This window comes from Tursiops truncatus, chromosome 18, assembly GCF_011762595.2.
Source record: "Tursiops truncatus isolate mTurTru1 chromosome 18, mTurTru1.mat.Y, whole genome shotgun sequence".
In the NCBI taxonomy this organism is placed as follows: domain Eukaryota; kingdom Metazoa; phylum Chordata; class Mammalia; order Artiodactyla; family Delphinidae; genus Tursiops; species Tursiops truncatus.
Window position 1 is genome coordinate 13,124,409 of NC_047051.1, and position 20,573 is coordinate 13,144,981.

The 20,573-nt window shown below is 37.4% G+C and overlaps 2 protein-coding genes across 3 annotated transcripts in view; one reads left to right on the forward strand and one right to left on the reverse strand.

Annotated features, from left to right (window-relative positions):
• Nucleotides 1-20,573, forward strand: part of LOC109550234 (uncharacterized) — a 529,004-nt gene that overhangs the window by 478,170 nt on the left and 30,261 nt on the right. Inside the window, exon 10 of the mRNA XM_073795485.1 lies at nt 9,046-9,211. The gene's annotated coding sequence lies outside the window, so the exon portion shown is untranslated. The remainder of the gene's footprint in view (nt 1-9,045; nt 9,212-20,573) is intronic.
• TRPC4 (transient receptor potential cation channel subfamily C member 4) overlaps nt 1-20,573 on the reverse strand; it is a 163,293-nt gene that overhangs the window by 18,396 nt on the left and 124,324 nt on the right. For both annotated transcript variants that reach the window (XM_073795065.1, XM_019936702.3), the window contains exons 5-6: nt 16,268-16,407; nt 6,275-6,588 (exon numbers count right to left, since the gene is read on the reverse strand). In XM_073795065.1, the coding sequence (XP_073651166.1) occupies nt 6,275-6,588; nt 16,268-16,407 (454 nt within the window). The remainder of the gene's footprint in view (nt 1-6,274; nt 6,589-16,267; nt 16,408-20,573) is intronic.

Sequence of the window (20,573 nt, forward strand, 5' to 3'; positions counted from 1 at the left end):
AGTAGGACCATTATAACACCTTAATGTAGTAAAAAGACAATGGAACTCTTATATTCTTTGAGAAATGGTTTAAAAAATACTGTATTTAGGGCTTCCCTGGTGGCGCAGTGGTTGAGAGTCCGCCTGCCGATGCAGGGGACGCGGGTTCGTGCCCCGGTCCGGGAAGATCCCACATGCCGCGGAGCGGCTGGGCCAGTGAGCCATGGCCTCTGAGCCTGCGCATCGAAAGCCTCTGCTCCGCAACGGGAGAGGCCACAACAGTGAGAAGCCCGCGTACCGCAAAAAAAAAAAAAAAAAAAAAAATACTGTATTTAAATTACGTTGTGAAAACAAAAGCAAAAAGTATCTTATACGTGGCATGACGACTAAGGAGGTGGGATTTCAGTGGTCAAGTGCCCCAAGGAGAGCAAATTCATATGAGGCCAGTGGACAGTGGTATGACCTGATGTGAAAAGATGAGCTTAAACTATCAGATTTCCTCTCTGTGAAAGTTTACCTTAGAAATATCAAGAGAATGAGGTAGTTGTTAAAAAGTACTGAAATGACAGGAGTTATGATGTAGAATTAGGATCACTGGAATTATGAGAAGCCAAAGGTTTGAGACAGCACAAGCTAAGAAACGGAGAATTGAGAATAAATAAGCCAGATAATAAGTAAACCTTGAAGAGAATACACGTGGAGTAGCAAAGTCATGTTAATATCGGTTCTCAGAGGAGAAAAGTCCCAAGGTCCAGCTCTACATCAACTGCTGCTCTTCTCGAAGCCAGGTCTTGCTCTAGGCTCTGTCCTTGCTAAGATCAACCCTTGCTCAGAGAATCAAAGGGCTGGATTCTTGTACCAAACTCCTGTTACTTGAAACAATCCATGAATTTCTGATCAGTATGACAAGGAGAATCTAACTAAGGATGCCTTAATTGGTGTTCAGGATTTCTTTTCTTAAATTAATTGGTTTTTTTTTAAGTAAGCCATTTCATATTTTTAATTGTATAATAAAATTTTGATTATAGAATATGAAATGTAATGGTTTTTTACTGAATTATTTTGCTAGGGCTGTTCAACTCTCAATGGGGCAAATTATCATAAAGGTTTCAACGTGATCAACCTCAATCAGACCTTGACTTGCCAGCAGGGATGTACTTTGTGAAGAGTTCACCATGTATTCTTAAAGGACAACCAGATGTCAGATTCTAACAATATCAGGGAAAGTTTAATATAATTCATTGGCCTCAGACAAAGGTCACTAGAAGGTATTCTTTGAAAACTTTCTCAGAAAAAAAGTAAATTTGACCCAAGGCCATGAGTTCTTTATTTTCAGTAGCTTTAGGGAGAATTTCTAAGATTAATGACAGTGTCATTGGATTCAATGTGAAATGATTTTGTTCTTCCTTTCTAAATAGTGTATATTCTCACTGTGAATATACAAATATAATTCAACTGGTTTTTCCCTGACCTCAATAGCAGTTCAGAGAGAGAGTAGAAGTTACATGAGTGATATAATAAATTATATAAAATGTTGCCACATAAATCCCATAACAGTTACTTTTCTAAATGTTCAAATAAAAAAGTGATGTAGAGTAAATGGATTGTTATGGTTGAATAATTCTGATTTTCTTCTACCTAAATAAGAAATACTCATCATTAGGATATTAGCAGACCCTTTGGCAAAACATTTATTTGCATATTTAATTAAAATTTGAAAATAAGAAAATTCAAAACAAGATGACATTTTATGATTAACTCTGAATTTCATTCTTATTTTTATTTTCTTTTCATTTTTTCAGTTGAATGAATCAGAAGTAAGATTTTCAGAATAGTTCCACTTAACCAAAATATATTTACTTTTAGATGAATCAAGACCTGTTATCAAGACACTGGTGTTTCTTAGCTAATTATTCTTTTATTACATGGCTTAAAAAATCAGTATGTTAATATTTCAAAGCCATTGTTTCTAAAACTGTTTTCATAATTATTGGTAACAACATTGCCCATAGATTAAAGGGCCGTTAGCATTAGCTGCATCACATTGTAGATTAACGTTATGTGGCAACTATTTTCCTAATTCTGTGGAAAGATAAGGACAGAGAGCTTTCCAGGATAATGGCACCCTTAATTAAATCACACTTTGCATAGAATCTTGGTTAAAGACTAAGACCTGGCAACTTCTACAGCGTTGCCATCCTAAAGATGTCTCTTGTTTCTTGAGGCTATTTTTCAATTTCTACTTTTAAAAATGAGCTTATTCCCCAGTTAAATACTTACAACTAGAGACAGAGAACAGGTAAAAAGGACTATTTCACAGTTGTGTTTTCCTCTATCCTTTGAGATGAAATCGATGAGGAAACATAAGTTAATACAAGAGATCTGACTGTTTTATTCTGAGTTTATAAGGAATTAAGAATATTAAAACAAAGTACAACTTCAGCTGGCCAGTTTCAATTATCAGAAATACAGCTCCACTCAACATAAAAGGCATTTTCTTAATGAGAAAATATCTATCACAAGGTCCATGCCTCTGTATTCATAAGAGAGCCCCTTACCCAGAGACTATTGGTTTAAAATTCTATGCAGAATAATTTCAGTGATTAAATATTTGGTTTCTTTTAGTAACATGTAGTTCTTTCCATGTCAAAGAGAAAACAACCTGGAAGCATTAAAGGGGCAGGAAGAAGTGTCCACTTGCTGGTGGGAAAATGCACAGAGAGACATAGAAGACAGATCACAGTCTGTTCCCACTGGGAGCTCACAGTCAGGAAGGGATCAGGAAGGCATCTTGGAAAAGGTACATCTGAGATAAGTTTTGGGACACAAAATCGAACTTTTCCAAGTGAGAGGGCAGAACAAGAGCATTCTGGGATGAGAGAAGAATAGGACATATTTAGGGATTGATAACCTATTAGAAAATGTTGAAGAAAAGTGTTATTGAGGAATGGAGAAAGATGAAGCTAAAAAAGCAAGCAAGGGGGGGATCATTGAAGGACCTGGTATGTCAAGCTAAGAAATTTGACTGTATCCAATAAGGAACGAGAAACCATTTAGGTATTTTAAATAGAGGAGTGTCAAGATTTTGGCTTAGAAAGATCATTCAGGCAACAGGATGGAAGACATATCAAGGAAGGCAGGGACCAGGGGCAGAAGCCCTTAGATTTAGGCAGGGTCAGCGAGCAAGGGAGGATGGCCCCGAGACCATAAAGAGCCGTAGTAGACATTTATTGACTGACTGCATGTGGAGGGGGTGGCGGGAAAGAGGGATCTCGTATAAAACACAAGTTTTTGATTTAAGTATCTGAATGGGTTGTGGCAGCATTGACTAAGAAAGGGATTGGAGGAGGAGGAATTTAAAAAGTTGTGAAAGAGACTCTGATGAGCTTTCTCTGATTGGGTTTAAATGTTTAGGAGATTTGCATGGAGAGGCATTCGAAAGACAGTTGGACTTACAGATCTTGGGGAGAGAGGCCGATGCTAGTGATATAAATTGAATATAGGAGTCATCTCTTAGACATCTTGGATAGGGCCAAATCCATCAGATGAGTTTTCACAGAGATATTGGAACAGGGTCAGAGGATAGTTACTAAGGCAGATCACTATTTAAAAGCAATCACTGAAATATAATTATTAGAGAACCATGAGAAAGATTAGAAAAGTAAGAGATAAAGTATTAAAACATAGTAATATTAAAAGTAAAGGAGGGCAAGATTTTAAAAATGAAGGTGTCAAACAGGGTCAAATTATACAGTTTAAATAGGATACAAAGAGATAAATGTCCATTGATAGTAGTGATATGGAGCCTCCAGCTATTTTCTAGAGCAACAACAAGGTATCTTGTTTAGGCTTCTTTTCAGGGTTGCTTGGATGAGAGGAAGGAGAGAGACAGGAGTAGCAGCCAATGAGAAACAGAGTTCAGAGTTTCAGCATACATTTGTGCCCAAACTGGAAGGAGTTATAGGGAGGAGCCATGTGAATACAGGTAAGGAAACACTAGATACTACTACTAATAAAAAGAAGTGCAGTGGATAACATTTTTTATCACACTATATGACAAGCACTGTATTAGGTTCTTTACATTAATTTTTTTTAAATTTTCATAGGGAAGACATGAGATGGGGTAATAAAAAGAAAAGGTTGAAATTTGTGGAAGTTACAGAGTTATAAAAAGAAGAAGATATAGTTATAACTGCAAGCAACAAGTCGTACTAGCAGTTACTCTTTGTGAGTAACTTTGAACAAAAATAATTCGTTGCTTGCAGGTTTACATTCCATTATCTGGAAGAGAATTCAAGTAGAACACCTGGTTTATTTGCACTGAATGATTTGGACCCATAATATTGGAGTGATATGCAGTTATCTGTTGCTTTTCATGGTAATAGAGAAAACCATTGGTAAGGATACACTAAAAGAATACATAATCCAAGCAATTCAACGTGTTTGCTTTTAGAATAAAATTTATATTAAATATTTTGCATCAGATTCTCTAGCCATATTCTTTTGAGACAGATGTTAAAATTAGCTCACAATATGTCAGCATTTACCACAAAACCAGTAACAGGACAAGGGGATTCCTGAGAATCTCACGCATCATAAATTAGGATGGGGTTAGATAGAACCTTGTTAACTACAGATGAATCATATGTCTGAGAAGGGGTTGGGGCTTGGAACCTGAGCTGTTCCCTGAATTAAAGAAGACCTGAGGAGGGAACTCAGTTCTAGGGGCCCTGTGGAAGTTCTCTGGAAGACAAAGCATGATCAGAAGGGTGTGACCACAGATGTCAACAGGGCGGTCTTGGCAAGTAGTTGCACCAGGGCACATAGTACAGAGTAACGAGGGAGTTGTGAAAGGTGGAGCATGCCACATGGCTGTCCATCAGAAATCCAGGAGGCCAGTCAGCAGACAGGCACCATCCAGGAACTCTGTTAGAGGCAGAATTTGAGTCTAAGAAGGGGGAGTTTGGTGGGATCTACTACTGTGCATCCCTAGTCCCCGTTGCCAGGAGCAAATTGCCAAGTCAAGGATCACGAGCGAGTGGGGAAAGGCAAGTTCTGATATCAAAACTGAGACACAATCCAAGGCTATTCCTCACCAGGCTATTGCTGCAAGGGATTTCACTGAATCCCTCCTGAACTAGGTGAGAAAAGAGCATGAGGAAGATGACAAGGCTGGGTGAACTGGTCGGGCTGGAGAACTGCTCAAGTCCAGGAGAATAAAGGGGCTGGAGCAAGGGATAAAGTGGCCAGGAGAAGCTGGGATGAGTTTTTGTTTTCTTTATGATTCATGGTTTGTATCAAATCGATTTCTGAATGGATTTGAGGCAGCTAAGGTTCCGATGAAAACTTACGTGCAAATAATCAGATGTTAAAGAAGTTAAATGGGGTTTTAAATACTGGGATCAAAGGGAAAACAGATACAGAATTGAGCCAACAAGATTATTTTAACCAAAAGTGATTTAGTTTACAGGACGTTATTGATTTCCTCCCTCTGGAGGAACAACTGTACTCTCTCAGATTTCATAAAGTTCTAGAAGGGCTGATGAACGGCCAGCTGACTTTCAGAGTCATCTACAGAATCACTATGTGTTCACATGTGGTTACTGTGGAGAGGAAAATCACCTCACTTCTTAATTCACCTGCCAATTCACTGTTTATCATAGTGGGAAGGAAATGGACACAGGCAAGTAGAGGGGTTTTCTATCAGAACTGTGTGAGCATGAAATACCGTGGCCATGAACCTGGGCTGTCGGCATGCCCGACTGTGAGAATTACCAGAGCTTGACACCGAACAAGACCTGATCCTCCTCAGCTGTAAGGGCACAGAGGGTTATATGTGCATCATAATCATGGCTTAGGTTAGCCTGAGGTCTCTATTTTGGACTATTTCTCGATGCTTAGATTTTTGCGTAGGGAACCCGAGAATAAAAGAGACATGTGAAGGAACTTTAGTATCTGGAAAACACCTAAGCAAAGATTGAAAAGCATTTGGATTTTCTTCCATGATTGGTTTTCCATATATTCTATCTCTTACTGTGCTTGTAAGCTATCACTAGGCACAAATTTCTTTCTATTCCACATTTTAAAACAGTATACGTAAACTGTCTTTTATAGGAGGTCATTTAAAAAGAAAAGACCATTTTACTAAAACTTAAAATAAATGTACTGGATATTTCTGTTTTCCACACTAAGCACAATTTTTCTTTGCAACCACTTGTCGCAGTTCAAATTCAAAGTGTAATACCCTCTATATTCTGCCCAACGTTCCCAATAGAAAAAAAAGTCTGAGACTTACGTTGAAAATGCATTATTCTGCTTTTCACATCGTATGCCTTTGCAGCTTAACCCTTTCGTTTCTTCGTAATAGAAGTACAATTGATTTAGGCCATTGGCAAATGCTAGCAACACAAGGCAGTAGATGAATAGAAACTTCAAAATGTCCAGGAGCATTCTTCCCAGAGATATTTGCAGAGGCCCCAGGTGAGAATTTGCAGTAAACAGTGAGATCAGTCGCAGGGAACTGAATATATTTGCAATAGCAAATAAAGCTTCAGCCACCAGCGTGGGATGCCACATGTCCCAAGACTCTCGTGGATTAAGAGCACTGTACTGGAGAGAAGAGAGACAAAGGGGAATAAAATATGAAACAAACACATACATATAAATATGTCAGTCTTGGGACAGGATGATTTTTCAGACAGCTTCGGCACCACGGCAGCCTACTGGCAGGAAGCTGATGTTCTCCATGATGGTGGCAGCAATTCTAATCTACAGAAAAATAAGAATTTCCTAAAGGAATTTATGATTGTTGAGCTTCAATCAAAGTGACCTCCCGGGTCTTTCCTTGTCATTTGTAGTATTTGCTAACCTGTGAATTACATCTGTCCTTGATCTTTCCAATGGGACTTTTAAAAAAGAAAAGGAAAATGTTACATAGGAAAAGATAGACTGTTTTATCTTGGGAAAAAATGGTGATTTCATAATTAGAACAAAGAAAACTACATTTTAAAGGAAAACTGCTACATTTTGAACAAAATCAATGGCTTTGCTTACTATGTTTGACACGCTTGCCTATTCTAGAGGAATGCATGCTGGATACAAATTACATATAAATGAATGGAAGTAGTGGTCTGTTGCCTTGGATATAGTAATGACTAACGTGGGTATGACGATTAATATTTTGTATCTGTTATATCCTAAATGTACATAAAACCTAAACTGGAAATCATCCTAGCAGTCAATGAATTGCTAATTTTTAATATTTCATGTGTAGAAAGTGTGATATTTGTCTGAACATTCCCTAATTAGATAAAATATGTGATTTGAGAAAAATATTTGCTACATTAAACTTTGACCAGCAATTATTTTAAAAGTATGATTTAATTAAAATGTCAGCTTTGAACTATCTTGATACTGGGCTATATAAAGAGCACAGTGAAATTTATCCCCTGTAGTCTTGAGGTAAATCTGTACCCCTACAAGAAAAAAGGTCAAATACACTCTTTGAAATATTACATTGTGAACATCTATTATTACACCTGTATAAGAACTGAACAAGTTAAATTCTCTTCTTCATATACATCACTAAAAATACATCTAGACAATTGCACTTTTTTCCTAATGATCATGTAGGGAAAAGAAATTTACTTCTGTATGAGTCTCTCAGAATATTTCCATTCTTTTTATATTGCATTTTATACCAAAGACCTTTACAAATGTTAATTAATTCTCTTGAAGCTAATAGATGGTATTTTTAAAATCTCCTTGGGGAGAAAATACATCACAAGCTCTTGATTTTGTTCAACACTCAGACTCCTGCTTGAGTGACAATTTAAAACAATCAAGTTTGAACTAGAAGGAAATTATTTTCTATTTTTGAATCCTCATAACCGTTCTTGAACATTCCCACGCGTAGCTTCAGCATAAAATAGCTAATGATTGAAGATACAGAAAAAATTTTTAATTTAAGATTTTTATTCATTATAATGAGTATCGGAGTGACAGGTTGTGGTATCAAACACCACCTAAATCTCTCCACTCCCCTCCCCCGGTATATTATGCCACCTTTTCCTTCAAAGATTACGATAACATTCACCTTCCTTTTTTCACTTCTCTTGAAAGACACACATATTTTAGTAGAGAGTATTTACCCTTCTGTTGATGGCTAATTACATATTTCTCCTCTCTGTCTCTTTCTCTCTTACTTAATATGGCTTAGGACCATATCTCAAAATGTACAAAACACTAAACAGTAAGCATTCTTAAGGATGTAATCGTTTTCTTGGAATTTCTCACCACATTTAACACAATGTCCTGCGTGTAACAGGTACTCAAGAGACATTTTATCCCATCAAGTATTCATGCATAGTCCAGTGAGGATGACAGGGACAGCTAATTATAATAAAAATGCTCTAAGAGATTAACACAAACTGCTGTGGGAATAGAGAAGAGAAAGTGATACAGTCTGTCTGGGGCTGCTGGGGCCGGCAATGAATAGAGATTACATGTTGTTCAAGCTCTAAGGGTCCCTCGATGTTATTGAAGCTGGTGGAGATGCTGTTCCTTGTTCTACTTCTCACAGCCAGTTTGCGGCAGTTGGATGTAGAATCCATCGTCACGTGGTCACTGACCCCAGCTCTACTTTTGACTTACTAAACTTTAGAACCCTTCTTAGCACCTGCTCTCAGCTGGAACTTGCAAAATCGTAAGAGGAACATTTCCCATTTTACAAATCAGAGATGCTAGTTTCTGCCCCAGTATAATTACCCAAGACCGTTTCAGAGTCCAGCACTTCTGGTAATTGTTGGGAAACAATGCTATGTGAATATGTTCACATCTATGCATGGCCGGGGCTTGCTGAGAAATATATTGTATTGGGGTTAAAGGATGTTTGAATGGCAAATGAGTCTTGGAAATTAAAGATAGAGACCTCCTGAGAGATTTAGAAATATCTCCCCTGGAGCCACCTGCTTACAGTCTAAGGATAATAATTCTAAGGGGCCTTTGCCTCCCCAGAGAGAATTTCTTTTCTTTAGAAAGTTAAGGTCTTTCTCTTTTCTTCTCCAGGGGGAAGATGGGCAACGGGCACAGCTGCACTATATAAGCTCTGAGATGCATCATTTCCCAGTTCCTCTCCTGTGGTACAAACTCATGGATGTGAAGGGCACATCTGGCTCTCATCGGTCGCCCTCTGGAGGCTTGGAGCACAGGGATCCAATGCCAAGATTCTCATGTAAGTAAATAATTTGTCTGTTCTCTGACCCAGAAACCTTGTTTCCTGTTAATCAATGTAGATATGAACCTTTAGAAATTATCTGATTACACTCTTTTAACTTTACTTTTTAATTTTTCTTCTACCATTCACATCTATGTATATTTAGCTTAGGTTTTTAAATATAGGCATTATTTTACAAAAGGAATTCTAAAAATTCTTACATACCATACTGTTCTGTGAATTTGTAGAGAAAAATGGTAATTCTTCAGTGATTAAATGTATTTCCCACAGCTATCGTTAGAACTGAAAAGATTAACTCTAATTTTAAAGTTTTCTTTGGCTCTATTTTCTAAAAACTATTCGCAAAATCTATATTCATGTTTCATCTTTGCATGTTTGCCTCAAGCCATAGTGATGGTTCTTCTCAGTATCCTTTGCAGGCCCTTCTTCCTCACTTTCCCCTTAAACGTTGACTTTGCTTTTCAAACTCCTTCTCTTCTCATTCTGTCTATTCTCCCTGGATGTTGCCTGTGATTTCAACTGTCATTTACATGCTGGTGACTCCCGATTCCACATCTCCAGCCCAGAAATCGCACCTTTACAATCATAGTTTATATTCTCCTGCCTCTTGACTTCTCCTCTTAGAAATCTCACAGGTGTCTCCAACTCACAGGCCAGAACTGAAACACATCATGTTTTCATCCTCAAGCTCCTTCTCAGTTTCTGCTTTCTCGTCTCAGTGAATGGCAGCCAATCACCCAAGGCAGCATTTGATTTGATCTGATAGTCTTCCAAACTTGCAGCCTCTAAAACTGAAATCTTGGATGTGCTGCTCACTGCTCTACATTGGTATTCTCATTGTTAAAAAAGTTCCTCTATTTCCCACAGAAATTATTTTAATAGCCTCCCAACTCTTCTCCCTGCCTTGAACCTTGTCCCTACTTTCCTCTAGAATCATCTTTTAAAAGGGTCAATCAGATCATCTCACATCTTGCTTAATGTTCTTCAATGACTGCAATGTCCTCGGGATGAAATTCCGATTTCCCAACCTGTCACATGAAGCCTCGGGAATCTAGGTCTTGACTTTCTTTTGCGATTGACCTGCCACTTAAACCCAATTAGGTACTTACTACTCTGGCTCAGACCTTTAGTGCTGGCAATTCCCCAAATTACCCTCACATTCTCATCAAAATGCCTTTCTATGAATACTGGACCCTTTGTTTAGAATGGATTTAAATTCGAATCATTTTGATTCTTTGGCTATTATTCAGTTATGAAGTATGTGTTGAGTGCCTACTCTGTGTCAGGAGCTAACTTCAGGGTTCACAGTGGTAGTCAAACAAGACATAATTCATGCCATGCAGGTTTACAATATAGTGAAGAAGACAGACATTAAATAAGTAATGCCACTCTTTCCCTTGAGAAGTACTCTCAGACCACAGATGTGTAGACACCAGGATCCTGCTGACCAAAGCTGGTAGTTCCATGTTAGACAGAGGTCAAGAGCTATGTACACACCTATAGCCCTTCGAGGACCAGCAGTTCCTGCCCTCTTATTTCTCTCAAAAATCTGCTTTGTAGTATAAACCTACCATAGTTTGGCTTTGTCTTAAGCCTTCATTTCTATTTAGATTCTTTTTAAGAGACTTGGTCCTGTGCAGACCTATGAAATAGAATATTTACCATTGAATCACTTGTCAGAGTTCCATGCAGGGAGCTTTGTCTAATGCATTTTTGGCACTGGACATCTAGTATAGTGTTTTATATATGATAGAAGCTCAAAAAGCATTCTAGGGTGAAGAATCATAGTCACATTCCAAAGCATGGTTGTTAGAAAACATGGATGATTTGCGGAAATGTGAGTATCTTAATATAGTTGGAATACGGAGGGTTTGGGAATAGTGATAACTCTAAAAGAAAGATGAAACCAGGTCATGAACCCCTTAGCAGGAGTGTTAGGAGAGGAAAATGGATTGCAGCATAATATTGGATCATAAGCTCCTTGAATATAGGAAAAGTTCATCTTTATATTCTCTGTAGTCCAATGCACACTTATAAAAGTCAAGTAATCAATCAAAATGGGTAATAATTAATTTAATGCAAAATGAAAACATTTGTCATGCAGAATTAAATAGAAAATGTATGCTGGTTTTAATGTCTGATTTATAAGGTGAAAACCTTTCCCTTTCTATAAGTTGGTTAGATAATTAAGTAGTGAAAGACAATAGGAAGGCATATGATTTTCTCCTGTGGTGGATGATACTAGATTAAATAACTTGGATTTAAATATCTACAGCTCTCTGTCATAAAACTAAAGAATGTTTAGAAAAGTTAAAAAAAAAAAGAAAAGTTCATAATTTGGAGAGTTCACTACAGTTACAGCATCTGTGAAACGGAAACATTTGCCTTCTTTCTAACTGATAAGAAGAGGGATCAGTGAGATAAATACTTAGCACTATTTAGACGAATGGTGCTATGAAAAACTCCAGCAAGACTGTTAAAATAAACGATCTTATTCCTAATCATTGTGATTTTTGAAAATATTATTTATATTACACAGTGGTCGAGGCATAGGAATTTAATCATTTCTGCCAAATGGCTGAAGATAAATATGAAACAAGTTGTACATAGGGACAGGGACTGGGTAAATTTAGGAGAAAACCAGTCCTAATGAAGATAAGGTAACATTTTCTAAGTGTGCCCAGGCATCAAAAAGCTCTGAATTAACTAACATTTTATACATGGTGAGAAGAGGAAATGACTGACAAACCTTCCCCTTCAAAAAATTCACAGCAAATTAAAAAAAAAAAAAAGCTACAATCTCTGCGCTGTGAAATGCTAATGAATTGAGGCTTTAAGGCAGCGCCACAAAGCCTTGCACAGAAGGAGGACAGTACTGAAATCTCATGAACTTCTGTGCTGTCTTTGTACAATATAATGCTGTTGCATTTTAATAAAAATTAAAAACTGAGTGCTTATATTAAGCTCTATTCTATGTGTTTATTAATGTAATCTTCACAAACATTCTCTGGGACTTGATTATTCCTGTCATTTTACAGGTAAGAAAGTTGAGGCATCGATTAAGTAACTTACCCCACATCACACTGGTAGGAAGTGGTATAGGCAGCAGTCATATGGATCATAGCCTAGACCATGGTTTTGGCTAGAATGACCCTTTTGTAGGTTAAAAAAAAAAAAAACTCCTCCAGGTGGATGAATCGCAAAAGGATAAACCAAATAAGGAAGAATTGCCCTTCTGCCAGACCTATTCTAAGAGGTTATCCCCCTGAAGACCAATTATGGAAGGTTTCCCTCTTTGTGGGCTGACAGTTCTTTTGGTCTGGATCCATGGCTTGGCCAAAATCACCGAGGGTTAGATTTTTGCTACCATTTATGCACCTGCAGGCAGAGGATAGAACCTGGGCAATTGCAGTCGAGTTATAACTCCTTGGTCATCTTGCCTGATCCATGAGAAGTGAGCTATTTGCCGGGGAGAAGCATCGAGATGATTCCATCTACCTCATCCTTCATAATAACAAATCAACTACCTTGTGGATCTTACCTCCTAATTAAAATCTAAAGCTTCTCCTATATCCACTGCTCTACTTCAGACATTCATCATCATTTGACTCATCCTCTGCTTTTTAAACCTCATTAATCGTTCCTCTTTATTTATAGGGTCCAAATTCTGTAGCACGATTTGAAAAGTTCTTCCCATGCTCTTCCCGCCCCCATTTCCCTGGCTCATCCCTCTGAGATCTGACCTCCTTTACCCTCTCAGACTTTTGCACGTTTTGTCTCTTCTCCCTAGAATGCTCATGGACACAATAGGTGCCTACTCACTCTGTCCTCTGAATAGTTTCAGGACACTGCCAGCAAAATTTAGTTCCTTCCTTGATGCCAGCGTGGCCCCTGTTGTAGACTTTATCACACTGTACGGTCTTCATGTGCATTTCTCTTTCCTTACTGAACTGCTTGGAGGCAGGGGCTATATCTCAGGCATCTTTGCATTCTCAGCAAACAGATGGAAAGCTGATTTCTTAGTGTGACCCCATAAATTCTTATTGCTTGATTCACATAATGACTGTTTGCCTTGTTTATAGCAGTCTATTTTTGTTCACAAATAAAGCACCTTTTCCTGAAATAGCAAGTTGTAAGTTATTAAAAATTAGCATAAAAATTGAATGATAGAACAAAAGAAGATGAAGATGGGTGAATCGGCAAATCAGCATATCACAGACTCCCAAAGTAGGTGCTCTTTTGACTATTATCATCATTTAACAGATGATACAGTTGAGGCCCACATTAAATAACTTGCCCCAAATCAGACAGATTGCAAGTGGTAAAGGCAGTCCTAATCCAGAGCTCAGACTCCTTTTCAACTAAAAAAAAAAAGCAAATGAAAAGACACAATAAAGACATTACAAAAGGCAAGTCCAGTGGACCAATAATATATGAAGAAGGAGGAAACAGCAGTAGAAGGGAAAGGAGAAAAACTAATCATGCACGCTTACTCTGTAACCAGCACTTTAAATGTATGCACTCATTTACTTCTCATACTAACCACATAAGGCAGAAATTGTTATTCTCCTTATTTTATAGGTGAGGCACAGAGAGTTGAAGAAACAGACCCAAGTTCACATAACTAGTAAGTGATAAAAGAAAACTGAGCCCAGGAAACCCAAGTTTAAAGTGCAGCCATTCAGGACTTCCCTGGTGACGCAGTGGTTACGAATCCGCCTGCCAATGCAGGGGACACGGGTTCAAGCCCTGGTCCGGGAAGATCCCACATGCACCAGAGCAGCTAAGCCCGTGCGCCACAACTACTGAGCCTGTGCTCTAGAGCCTGCGAGCCACAACTACTGAAGTCCATGTGCCTAGAGCCTGTGCTCCACAACAAGAGAGGCCACCACAACTAGAGAAAGCCCACACACCGCAAGGAAGACCCAACACAGCCAAAAGTAATAAATAAATACATAAATAAATAACTTTATTTAAAAAAAAAGTACAGCCATTCAAACACTACCCACGCAACTCAAGTTTTGGTCACACAAACTAATCATTCAGAAAGAACATTTCATCATCTATATTTACAATCCTAACTGAACGCCTATGGCCAAAGCAATAAACAAACTATGTATTTCCCGAACAGTCCATGCTATTTACATATTGTCATCAGAGGTAATTTCTGTCTACTTTTCTATCTCCCTTTTTCCCCGCTCTTTCTTTTCTTCTTCATCACTTGGGGTGGGTGAGTTGAATTTTTAACATAAATTTTCCCTTTGTGTAGTATAAAGAAAAATACAGGTGAAAAACTTACAACATTTTAAGAAAATTCAAATTCAGTATCTAAAACCATTGGGCCAAAAATCCACAAGTATCCATTAATTCATGTAACTGTACCCAGTATATACCAGAGGTTTTATATATATATATATATATATATATATGTATATATAAAATATATGTTTTATAAGTAAACACCATATAAATAAGATCTGTTAAAATATTATGTTTCTTAGTATAAATATTGTATGAGAGAGGATCCTTTTGGCATCAATCCCATGCTTCTCTGAGCTGCTGAATAGAATTTTACAGTCCAGGGCTATTCAAAGTGTCTTCCTTAGACCAGTTACATCAATATCACCTGATGAATTTGCAAGAAATGCAAATTTAGGCCCCTCCTTAATACTCCTGATTCCTGGGAATGGAGAAAAGGAATCTGTTTTAACAAGCTTTCCAAGTGATTCTTAGCACCTGAAAGTTTGAGAAGAACTGCTATAGTCATGTAATATTAGAATTTTATAAGTGCACAGGACCATAAAAAACAGATGTATTACTTTTTAGTAGAGAGATGTCCAAACCAACTTTATAGATATACTTAAAGATCATTACAGAAGAAAGAAGAATTGGAAGGATATGCATTTCAAAACAGATGTCCATCTCCTACACATATGCAAAACCTCCTTGGTTAACACAAAACCTTCTGTCATCTTCAGAAGGTCTCAAGGCCATTCACCTTAATGCAGATAGGAAAAATTATCAAATCATGTTTCCATTCTTAAAACACGGCTTGCTTTCCATGAAAGTGGTAGAAAATGCTTTTTCTTAATGTTTATATGAGTGCTGGAGACATTTTAGTTGAACAACTCAGGAAACAACTTTGGGCAATTTTGACCCTGTTATAGCTGAAAATTGCAGGAGTCGACTTAGGACAAGACTACATGAATAAGAATTCACTTACATGTTAGCATTTCCTAGCTCAGCTCATTAGATGGCATGAATTATTCATGTACAATTCAATTAAACACTGTTTATTTTTTACTAATTCACTCATCATTTTGACACAAATTTTTTTAAAAAGGAAGAGAAAAGGAAAGAGGGGAAAAGAAAGGCAGGAAGGAGGAGGCAATAATATAATACTTTGGTTTGAAAAACATCCCCCAAAGTACAAAATAATCCCAATTGTCATTGCAGAACAAAAACATTTTATGTAAATTATGTGGTTTGGGATAAGATTGATGTTGTAAGAAATGCGGGGGAGTATGGGTGTGTGAGATTTCAGCACTGTCATATTGAATGGGGTGAGAAGAAAAAAATTATATTCTGCTCTAATTATATCAAACTATATTAGTTTAAACTGAAATAATAATTTCAGTGCTTTGAAAGAGTAATATTTTGATCTGTCTATGTAATTTTATCGGTTAGTTGTAACTGATAAAAATAGATTTTGGTTGCTGAAATTTGAACAGTGTTTGAGGTAGAATTTCATTAGAAATGGAAAGGATTAGAAACGAGAGCAGCTATTGTGAATCATTTCGAGGCATCATTCAATTTAGATGCAAGAAAATTGGGTGACAACTTCTATTTGGAAATCTATTAAAATTTGTTTTATGACTATAAACTGTGTATTATCTATGTCTTTTATTCCTATCTCTCAATAAAGTCATGAGATGATGAATTTCACATACAGATAATGCTCTAGGTAACATTATTAATAAAAATAATAGCAGTGAAAGGTATATCGATACTTATCAGAACTTATGCTTTACCAATAACATAAACAATAGTTACCTTTACAAATGCAACGATTTTCAAGGAGATTGTTGCTAGATATAAGGAGTTCATCACAAAATCCATTAGATTCCACCAATCGTGGATGTAATCTTGAAGTCCACCATCCCACATTTGTTTAATTTCTCCCCATATAAAACCTGCAATTATAGAAAGATTCACATAAGTGTGATTTTTCAATGAAATCACTAAAAACAGAGGTCTATAATTAGGAATTAAAGAATCTTGGAGCTTCCAGAGACTACATAGTTACTCTAAATGCAACACCTATTTTTATAGGTAGTAATAATTGAGTCCCAGTCAGATTTGAAAACTTTCAGGACATTTAGCTAATTTGTAGAGAATTCTCTTGGGGCAGCTTCACTTTCTTTTATCCATTTGATAAATTGATAAGGTTGTACAGTTTTGAATCAAACTATAATTCCTCTATACCTATATATCTTTCTCTGGAAAATATCATAACGTTTATTTGTAAACAGATACTTGAAGATATTTTTCCTCCCAAATCAAAATGACTCAAAGATTTATGAAAGAACAGTGTATCTAGTGAACATAACTGGCTTAATGCCTTTAAGCAGGGTACTTTGTGGTGTTTTTGTAAGCAATTAATACCTTCAGAGATCTGATTTCAGTTCTGGACAGAAGACGATTATAACATTCATACTTCAATAAAAGACCTTATATCTAGCAGTAGCTTTAAAGCTATATCCAGAGAAAATAAAAATCGCTTTCCTTTATTATGGTCATGTTTTTAATAGGAAAGATTTTATTTTCAAATATTAGAAAGTACTTAAAAATATCACTGTATATCATTATTCTACTTCCATAATCGTATTAAATTTTTATAAATCTATTTTTACAGCCTAATGATGAGAAAGAAAGATATCAAAATATCTAGAATCAGGAAATATTAAAAGGATAAATATGATTTTAAAGCTATATTAAAGCAAGAAAACAACATGACTTTTAAGGTAATGATAGTTTGAAACATTGAATGTGGGTAGCACAGAGTTTCATATCTGTCCTACACTAAAAGCAAGAAAAAGTCATATAACTATAGAATTATGACTTTTCATGAATCCGTCAGAGAGGTGAGAAACCAAGGAGCCTATACTTCAAAGAAAAACAGGTTCCTGTAAAGAGAGTGACAAGGTGAGCATTAGCTCCCCTGTGGCAGAGTGCAGGGTAAGAAACACTGGCATCGGGCTTCCCTGGTGGTGCAGTGGTTGAGAGCCCACCTGCCGATGCAGGGGACACGGGTTCGCGCCCCGGTCCGGGAAGATCCCACATGCCGCAGAGCGGCTGGGCCCGTGAGCCATGGCCGCTGAGCCTGCGCGTCCGGAGCCTGTGCTCCGCAACGGGAGAGACCACAACAGTGAGAGGCCCGCGTACCGCAAAAAAAAAAAAAAAAAGAAAAGAAAAGAAACACTGGCATCATACAAGAGAGAAGGACAATTTCAGAAAACCTTCTTAAACAAAATTCTAAAGGCTAAGTGTGAGCTAGTGTGAGAGGACAGAAGCCCTGGGAGACACAGGGGGGCATCCACTCACTAGTAAGCTCATCTCCATAGACGTCACCACTGCTCAAGAGGCTGGTTCTGGGGGGAAGGCACAAAGCCCTACCCAAGCTCCTCACCCCTATGAAGCAGAACATGTTAGCCCTGTGGGAGAAGCAGAAAACAGTCCAGGGCCTAGAGTTTATACTAATATCCTTAGAGGCTTCCTACCACAGGAGGAAGGGCAGGAAACTCTCTTCGGCACATGACCTGCACAGTTTTACTGCCTTGAGAAGGAAGATTTGGATCACTGAGAAGCTCCACTCGTGATACCCAGGTGTAGTTTTACCTAAGTTTGACCCTAGACCTAGACAACAGACAAGCTTCCTGCCTCACATCACCAGGCTGACAAACACCGAGTAAGAAGCAGAAGCTGACAACTGGAGGAGTGGCAAACATATGGCTCAGAGGCAGAGGTGCTCAAGGAAGGCCAAAAGCTGTGAGTGGAGCAGGAATTCTGATAATAATCCTCTTCCCCACTTGTCTTAGTCTTAGTCTGTTCAGGCTGCTATAACAAAGCATCATAGATGAGTTGTTTTATAAACAACAGAAATTTACTTTTCATAGATCCAGAGGCTATAAGTCTAAGATCAAGGTATCAGGGTCAGGCTCTGGTGAGGGCCCTCTTTCATGTTGCAGACTGCTGACCTCTCTGTGGATCCTCACTTGGCAGAAAGAAAGCGAGCTAGCTCTCTGGTCTGTTCTTATAAGGGCACTAATCCCATTCTTGAGGGCTCCACACTCATGACCCAATTGCCTCCCAAAGGCTCCACCTCCAAAAACCATCACATTGTGAGTCAGGATTTCAGTGTGTGACTTTTGCGGGGGGGCAAAGACTTGTAGCCCATAACACCACTCTAAGCAGAAGTGTATGGTAGGCTGAAACTGATTGTAGCAACAATGAAACCCAAACCCAGCTCAGCTCCTGATTATATTGTGTCAAATTCCTGCACTAATGTTCTAGCAGAAGAGGTATGTCCATTTTCAAGCATAAATGCTATACACTTCTGTCTAGCCTTCTGCATAGGCAGAATAAATACCCTCACAAAATACACACATATGAGCACATGAACACCATGTTACATCATACTCAAACTGTTCAAAAAAAGATAAAGAAAAATTATTGAAGACATCACAGGGAGGGGGTGGGTGGAAATAAAAGACACGTTGCATACAAAGGAAGAAATATAGGACTGATATCAAACTGATTATCTGAAACCACGCAGGACAGACTGACATCATTAAAGTGCTGAAAAGAAAAAAAAGTCAATCCAGAATTCTATACACAGCACAAATATCTCTAATAAATGAAGGGTAGTGAAAAACTTTTTTCAGACAATCAAAAATTCAGACAGAGACCCATGCTACAAGAAATGCTAAAGGGATATTTTTTAGGCAGAACGTATATGATATTAAACAGAAATTTAGGTTTATAAAAAGAAATAAAAATCTCTATGCAGGAACTGTTAAAATGAAAATAAATATAAAATAGTTTTTCTTATTTCAAATTGCTCTAACAGATCATTGACTGCATAAAGCAAAAATAGCATATAGCAAAAATGTATTGTGGTTTATAACATGTATAACATATGTAAAGGTAAAACATATGACAACATTAGCACAGAAGGTGAGGAAGAGGAATTAGAAACATACTATCATAAGGTTCTTATACTGCATGTAAAGCAAAATATTATTTGAAGTTTGTCATAAATTAAATTTTACATTGTAAATCCTAGGGCTTTCTCTCAAAATATTTTTAAATGCATAAATAGCCACAAATGTAAATAAACACGGAGTTATAATAAATGATCCAAGAACAGGCAGAAAAAAAAGGGAAAAATACAGCAATAGATGGGGCAAATAGGAAAAACAACAGGGTAGATTTTAATTCTGTCAATATCAAAAATTACGTTGAATGAAAGGTAGGGTCTAAACACACTACTTAAAAGACAGAGATGTTCACATAGAATAAAGATGCAAAACATAACTATATGACGATTCATCGATAGGTTAAACATAAATGAATAACAACGTTACCATGAAATACTAATTCAAAAAAACTTAGATGGTTATATTAATGTAAGACTAGATATATTTCAGAAGAAGTGTTACTGGGTATGTACAGGGATATAATATAGGATAAAAAGGTCAAATCACTCTGAAGACAGAACAGTCCTAAATATGAATGCAGCTAACAAAATAACCTGATAATGCAAGATGCCATAGAATTTAAATACAAATAGAGAAAGGTACAATTATAGTCTTTACTTTTCCTCTCTATAAGTAAATGAATCAGTAGGCAGAAGTTTAGTAAGAATATAGAAGTTCTGAACAACACTACCAACAGTCTGAAAATAGTAGAAGATGACACATATATATGGAATCTAAGAAAAAAAAAAGGTCATGAAGAACCTAGGGGTAAGATGGGAATAAAGACACAGACCTACTAGAGAATGGACTTGAGGATGTGGGGAGGGGGAAGGGTAAGCTGGGACAAAGTGAGAGAGTGGCGTGGACATATATACATTACCAAAGGTAAAACAGATAGCTAGTGGGAAGCAGCCGCATAGCACAGGGAGATCAGCTCGGTCCTTTGTGACCACATAGAGGGGTGGGATAGGGAGGGTGAGAGGGAGAGAGACGCAAGAGGGAAGAGATATGGGAACATATGTATATGTGTGACTGATTCACTTTGTTATAAAGCAGAAACTAACACACCATCGTAAAGCAATTATACTCCAATAAAGATG